Source organism: Ochotona princeps, unplaced genomic scaffold (assembly GCF_030435755.1).
Source record: "Ochotona princeps isolate mOchPri1 unplaced genomic scaffold, mOchPri1.hap1 HAP1_SCAFFOLD_4210, whole genome shotgun sequence".
Taxonomy (NCBI): domain Eukaryota; kingdom Metazoa; phylum Chordata; class Mammalia; order Lagomorpha; family Ochotonidae; genus Ochotona; species Ochotona princeps.
Genome location: NW_026699535.1, coordinates 4,873 through 12,110, shown reverse-complemented (window position 1 = coordinate 12,110; position 7,238 = coordinate 4,873). Strand labels below are relative to the sequence as shown.

Genomic DNA, 7,238 nt, shown 5'->3' with positions numbered 1-7,238 from the left:
CAGTAGTTGCTGGTGCATTTCCCATGATATGTGATCTAGTCTTTCAGTGCAGTTCGCATCTCTATCAGGTACATTCTCCATAGGTGGGCGGCTGCTATCAAAGAGACAATACTCAGGGGGTGCCACGTGATCTGACAGTGCCAGCTGCATCACAATGACGAGAAGAGAATCGGAAGGAGAAGCCACATTCAACAGCTGTTGCACCTTTTGCCCGAATGAGGGCAACGGCGACGGTACTTACAATCATGGATCCAGCGCAAGATGGAAGGCCCGCAGTCTCAGCGTCAGTGCAAGCAACTACGACAGCAGCAGTTGCCGGTCCTCCGACCGCACGTGCACTTGCAGTGGGCATCTGACGGAGTCGCACGGTGTCGTAGATTGCAGATCGGACAGTGCTGCTTCGCACGATGCCAGCAGCGTGGAGTCGTGCAGCAGCTGGACTCGGCGAACGTCCAGCGGCGGTAGCAATCGCTGCAGCGACGAGGAGAGCGAGTGTTCTGCCTGCAGCAGTGGCTCGGTGACTAATGAGAGTTCGGTTTCGGTCTGCAGCGCCTGCGGATACGGTACGACGTGCGAAAGATCAACAGCGCTACCTTTTCTCAATGGACAAGACGCCAATGAGGCCTTATCCAACGGGGTCGCTCCCCCGAGAAGCGGGAAAACCGACAGCTCTAGGTGCCACGCAGATACATGCAATGTAGAAGTCAGCGGCGGTGGGCAGCTGGCAGCATCTTCTTTTTCGTTATCCACATCGGCGCGCAGCGGTTTTAGAAGCCGCAGACCTTCACGAGGGCATGAGTCCGCCGTCACCGTGGGTGCGGAAGTAGCCATACAGGCCATAGGGTGTTTGCGAAACGAATCTGATAGCGGTGCTTCCAACAGCCGACTGCGCCTCAGGCACCCAGGCACCAGTCGTCCCTTGTGCCACAACAGTACCGTTGGAGGCCGTAGAGGCGCAGCGCACGTGCAACAATGGTCGAACCTGCCTGTAAACATCGCGTGCGTGCACGAGGAGGTTGCCAGCCGGAGCACCACTACAATGCAGACTTCTCAACTGCCTTTCCAGCAGTGCAGAGACGCAGGTCCACACCGTGTAGCCTCACAACAGGAAGGCGCTCAAGCTCAGCGCATCCTGCAATTGAACGGGCTGCATTGCATGCCATGCGACAATGTGTCCAAAGCCGGTAAGGCGTCATACAACCTTCTTCAGCAGGCGGAACGGCTCCGCCGAAGCGACTTTGAACGACCTCAGCAAACGCGCAGGCCACAGCATCTCTGTGCGCCAGCATGACCGCTCTAGTAGGGAGTTGAATCTCTGCGGTGGGCTCTCGCAGCAAGTGACTCCCCAGCATCCTAGCATTCTATCAACCCCTTTTTTCCGCCTGACACGTGCCTCTAGTAAAGCTCGTCCCAGTTCCCATCCAGGCACGTGCTTCGACATCCGCATTCTCGTGGTGATGTACGTGAACTCGTCAGAAATCCGTAACCCAGCAACGCTGTTCTAGCATCATAGTCACTTTTGGCCAGTGTTGGGCCACTGCGAATGCTCCACCTGCGATACTATCCAGAAGAAAACGTCCACATTCCCCTTCGGGAAGTGCGCCTTCCCGGGGCTCATGCTAGAAAGACCTGGCTACCTGGTAAAGTGCACAGTGGCGCTTGCGGAACCGACAGGAGTCTACATGAACGATGTTCTTGGTGCAAAGGGTTGATGACAGAGAGTCCATGAACGCCCTCATTTGGTGGGCTTCTTCCAGGAAATTCAGCACGCTTCGCTGCGTCCTTCACGTGTTTCTTCACTTTTCACCCAGATTTTCTAAGTTGACTGCTTATCACCTCACGAATGCTGGTGCGAGCTTATCGGCGAGAAAGTAAGGGCAATCCTACTGCCTCAGGGTTGTAAGTCCTAGCTGATCTTCCAATGTAGAATGCTAGCGCGAGCTTATTGGCAAGGATGTAAGGACAATTCTACTCTACCAGGGTTGCGACTTCCAGACACTATCCCCAAAGACATCACGTGACCGGAGCACCAACTAAAGGGAGTGTTTTCGGAGCCTGCCACTGCTGTGCGACGTGTTGTGACTGACAGGCTGCAGATGAGACTTCAGAAGTTTGTCTGCCCATCGACAGCTGCACTGTTATAGCGTCCTTGTGGCCTTTTGCTGGATCGTGACTGTGTAACAGGACCGCACACGTCCCAGCAAGGCAGTGCGCCTTCGTTAACAAATCCTCGAAAAGAGAGACACACGCAGCAGCACACAGATATTCTGGTATCACAGAGGCGAGACAACGATGTTCAAAAGCAGAGAGGACTCCAAGGCGCTTGCGTGGGGAATCCTCCGGGCCCAAAGTCAGACACCTACGAAACTCCGTACAGCTTTTACTCGAGCGACGGAGGTCACCCCCACAAGGACGCTGTGTCGATGCAGTTATCAGTCGGCTCGCCGACGGTTGACGCTTCACCAGCAGATATTGACCTAAGCTGGCAGCCACAGCAGGTAGCACAACAAATACGGGCCCCGGAAAAACAGCGTCACTTGGTAATGGCACACGCTAAGGTTGTCTTGGATGGACAGCGTGGTAACGATCAGAAGCAGATGCACGTTCTGTCAGAGCGTTGCCTTTGCGAGGAAGGCAATCCTGAATGCTGCCGATCTCTTTCCACTACCCCTCAGCATTATCAAGTGCATATGGTGCAGCACGCAGTGGACAGTGCAGCTGCATGCGCTTCAGTTTCAGCGGCTGTCCTTGTGCGTGACCATCCGAAGCAGCAGAATCTGCCTGTTATTCCCCCCACCGAAGAGTCTGCGCACGAGCACACCGCCGACCGCTGCCGCTGGGAAAGCAGTGGCAGCACTGCCGGAGTTACCAAGGGCAAACCGGAATCCGACGTGAAGGCAGCAGCACACACATCTGCCAGCGTAGTGGTACGTGAAGAGGAAGCGAGCACCATCTGTGTACACACACACGTTGACTCATCGGCCGCAGCGACCGACTCAGCAGAAGAAGCTCTTATCGTTCCACACGCAGTCAAGCTGTGCAAGTCTCTCCGGAAAACCCAGAGAGACATGGAGATGCTGAAGAATCGACGCAAGCAAGTGAGCAGCAAGTGGGAGCTTGTGCCGCACCCGCGGCTGTGCATATGCATCAATGGTCAATGCCCAAAGCTTCCTGATGCTACATGTGTGACACGCAGCAGTGCTTGTGTTCGCGTGAGACAATCCTCTGAGGTTCCGCGTTTTTCTGATGACGCAGCTGCAGGATGCCCGTTAACCGTCTACGCGCTCGTGCTGCCCACTTTAGAAAACCTACAGGTTGCCAAGCGTCTGGACAGTATTACATCTTGTTGTACCGCAGCACAACTCGCTACATGAAATCACTCAAAGTGTGAAGGGGTTCAATGCATTCAACAATATCTCCTTAACGTAGTGTATGGTGCAATTTGCTATGCACGCTCAGGGGAAGTACACGTCGCAGTCGAATGCTTTTAACCTTAGTCTCCGGGTGAGCTGTAGTCAGAAAAAATACGCGAGTACGTCGCCATCTTACGTAAGCGCAGATGCGCGCCCTCCGCTGCGGGTTTCTGGATGCATATATTTTGTCCCAGTGACAATCCCGGCGTGTACAGCTGTAGCGCATCCAGGACATCATTGTGCAACCCTGCCGTATTCATTAGTATTTTACGCACAAGCGACGAGTCGTTATGTCAAAAAGTCCACTCTGAAGAACATGTCCCTGCGTCTTTACTGGATTATGCGTTGTAAAATTCTCATCCACTTGAGGCTCTTTGGCCTCTTCAGTTGAAAATATCGGTAAGTGCACACGTCAACCATTGAGCACATCACCTGCGGTGTGCGATCCCCTGGTGATCCAGCGAAGGTGCAAATTCAATGCACTATACCTTGCAGTGCTGGCCCAGAAAAGCGTCTTCTGAACTGCGAAGAGGGATGGGGATGTCGGTGTTTGTGCCGAAGCGCCTCTTCTCCTCTACTTTTGTGGCTTGCTACAGGATTGCGTGTAGCTAGTGCTGCCGCGTCTGCGTGGCTGACGCCGCTGCTGGTGGACAACGATAGCCAATGCAAAGCGTGAAAAATATATTCTGTGCGAGATAGAGAGGCTTTCTGGCTGCACCAGAGAAGCGCTGTTGCAGGCACGCGTCCACTGGCGTGTGGCGCGTACGCTCACGGAATTTTCCTCGCTCCTGTCGCAAAGTGATAACGCATGTGTCATAAGCAGCCTTTCGGTCCTTCTTGACTATGTGTGGAGGCTTTTGCGCATTCATTCAGCATGACACACATATGTGCTGCATCGAGCAACAGTGCACATCAGAGCGCGCGGGCCCGAACTATTTTCAGTGGTCGAAGGCACGGCGCAGTTCACCCGACTGAGCACTTCCGAGGTAGTGGGTGTTGGTCGCGGTATCCTAGCTTAAGCACTGCCAGGAAATATGTGAACTGCTGCAGGGCAACCATCCAGATTCAAGAGGGCTATCACGGATCGTGACGCAGGCTCGAGACGTCACTGTAGAGCAGCTGCAGGGGCAGCTGAAGCATGTGCAAGAGCAGCTAAAGCACGTGCAAGAGCAGCTGATGCTGTCTCACGAGCAAACAAAACTACTTCAGCAGCGTGCCAGTGACGCAGATACTGCGCGGATGTTCAAAGAGAAGCAGCTCAATGAGAAAGAGGAATGCCTAAAACGTCTGCAGGACCTGTTCGCAGCAGCACGTGAGCACTGTCGCAGAGCAACAGAAGGAGCTGGAGAAAGCAAAGGAAGAGTGTCAAACTGCAAGACAAGCTCTAGAAGACTTTGAGAATAGAGAAGCATGTGACGTCCGAACGGTGCTCGAGCGCGAATCAGACAGCAGAGAGGAGATCATACGCCGCACGGACCACCAGCATCACCGCACGGAAGAATGCGTGACTCAGCAGGAGCTGCATTGTATGTCGAACACGACGCAAAACCGCACGCTGAAAGCAGCGGAGGTGCGTGGAAGCCAGCGCGAAACTGTGCGAGGTAGTGAGTCAGCAACTCAGCAGCAAGTTGAAAAGGAGTTTTAGAGCTACAAACACAGCTACAGGAAGCCCAGCAGCGCTGCGAAGAAGACAAAGGTTGAGTCGTGCGCTCTCCCAAAAGAGATAAGGCGGCAGCAGGAACTGCACCGGACGATGAAAGAGAATGCGGAAGATGATTTGAGACAAGAAAAGGCGGTCACAGTGCAGAAGGAAGCGAAGAGCTCGTCGAAGACAATCCATCGAATCATCACCCTGTGTAGGCATCCTCCACCGGAGCGACAGAGACAGCGGCATAGTTCAGTCGGCGCTGACTATTACGAACTGGTGAGGATGGCTAAAATCTCAGACGCACTTGAGCGACTTCGACATGAGTACCGAATGCAACAGCAGGAGGTGGAGTGTAGGCTCATGCGGCGGGAGGAGCTAGATGCAGAGCTGCTTCTGCTCGCTGAAAAATTGAAAAGACTCCCTCTTGATGAGAGTCCTCTGCGCGGCAGACAACCGCACAACGGCGTCGAAAGCGAAAGTATGCAGGAGACGCAGGAGTACGCTTCGACGCACCGCCAAGAATGCAGTTTGCATGGAATAGCGCAGCACACAATTTTTAAACAACAAGCAAAGGAAGTGTCGAAACGAGCCAAGTCCTGCAGAACAACTCGGATCAGGAATACCACGACGGACTGGAAAAAGCGGATATCTCGAGGCTGAACGAAGAAAGCTTACCAGAGCACATTAGTGACCGTCTTTTCGTGCAGCACGACGACTGGGAGCGCATGCTGATGCGACACAACAGGATATAGAGCAGCGTTTGCTATTGGCTGAAGTACGGAGCGGGAATTGAAGGAGCAGCACGTTAAACAACAACAGCGGCATGAAGGCCAGCTTACGCGAGCTGCAAGATAAACTCGCGCCTGCGCGCCAGGCTATCCTTAAGCCGCAGCAACAGACAAAGAGTGAATGGCGTCATCAGAACGGAGGCCTCTTGCGGCACCAGCTACGAAGGAGTGCAGCAGTCCAGCAGGGTGTGAGGGAGTGAGTTGCGGACAGCTTGAAAGCGGTAGTCCGCACCTGAGTGACGCGGGGGAGTACGAGCATGTAGAGCAGCGTTCGCTGCGCAAGCGGCGTGAGCGCTTTCAGGAACAGTCGTACCACGCTGGAGAAGCAACAGGAATCGCGTAGACCATAGATGCTTCTAGTGAACAACTCCAATGCGCACGACGTGAAGATGCACTAGAACGGCACATCTTCCGACGTGCTCAGCTCTTCGAAGAGGTGGAGAGAAAAGGGCAAGAAGCTTATAACCGAAACGCCGGCGAGCAAAAAGAGCAGCAGCCTCAGCTGATGTATGAGAAGCACGAGAATCACGAAGTACAACAGGAAATGGTGATAGAACGTGTACGCCAGCAGCATGACACGTACGATCAGGACCTGGAGCAAACGAGACAGGATAAAAAGACTACAGAGTGCTACACGCGTCTTGAAGGCGAATTGTTGTCATCGCTTTCGCAGCGAGACCAGCAAGTCGCACAGGAGGAGGCCACAGCTGAAAATCAATTCTGCCAAACCCCTGAGGAGTCCGAACAAGATGGGGAGGAAAAAATTCATGTGGATGGTTTTATTGATTGTCGCGAGCAGCCAGAGCGCGAGCTGCAGTCGATGAGCGAAAAGCTACAGGAGCAGGAAGTCCAGAACAGTGAAGGCCTCGGAAAGCCAGCAGGAGGAGTTCCAGCAAGGAGCTAGAGAAAATGAAGCAAGAAGCATCTACCAAGGAGAGCCGTGAGCAGCTAGAGAACGAGCTGCAGTCTACGCGCGAAAAAGCTACAGGAGCAGAACGTCCAACCGTGAGCAGCTAGACGAGGAGCTGCAGTCCATGCGCAAAAAGCTAGAGGAGCAGGAAGTCCAGCACCGTGAGGATCTCCGAAAGCAACAGGAGGAGCTCCAGCAAGAGCTGGAGAAGATGAAGCAAGAAGCATCTGTCAAGAAAGCCTGAGCAGCTAGAGAACGAGCTGCAGTCTACGCGCGAAAAGCTAGAGGAGCAGAAAGTCAACCGTGAGCAGCTAGAGAAGGAGTTGCAGTCCTATGAGCCAAATGCTAGAGGAGCAGAATGTCAACCGTGAGCAGCTAGAGAAGGAGGTGCAGTCTATGCGCGAAAAGCTACAGAAGCATAACGTCTATCGTGAGCAGGTAGAGAGGGAGCTGCAGTCCATGCGCAAAACGCTAGAGGA

At 53.8% G+C, this 7,238-nt stretch overlaps 1 protein-coding gene across 1 annotated transcript; it reads left to right on the top strand.

Annotated features, from left to right (window-relative positions):
* Positions 1 to 5,884: 5,884 nt before the first annotated feature.
* LOC131479228 (golgin subfamily A member 6-like protein 26) lies at positions 5,885 to 7,003 on the top strand. The gene is made up of 3 exons (XM_058659789.1): positions 5,885 to 6,037; positions 6,274 to 6,706; positions 6,816 to 7,003. Exons 1-3 carry the CDS (start codon positions 5,885 to 5,887, stop codon positions 7,001 to 7,003), a joined length of 774 nt encoding a protein of 257 aa, XP_058515772.1.
* The last annotated feature ends 235 nt before the right edge of the window (positions 7,004 to 7,238 follow it).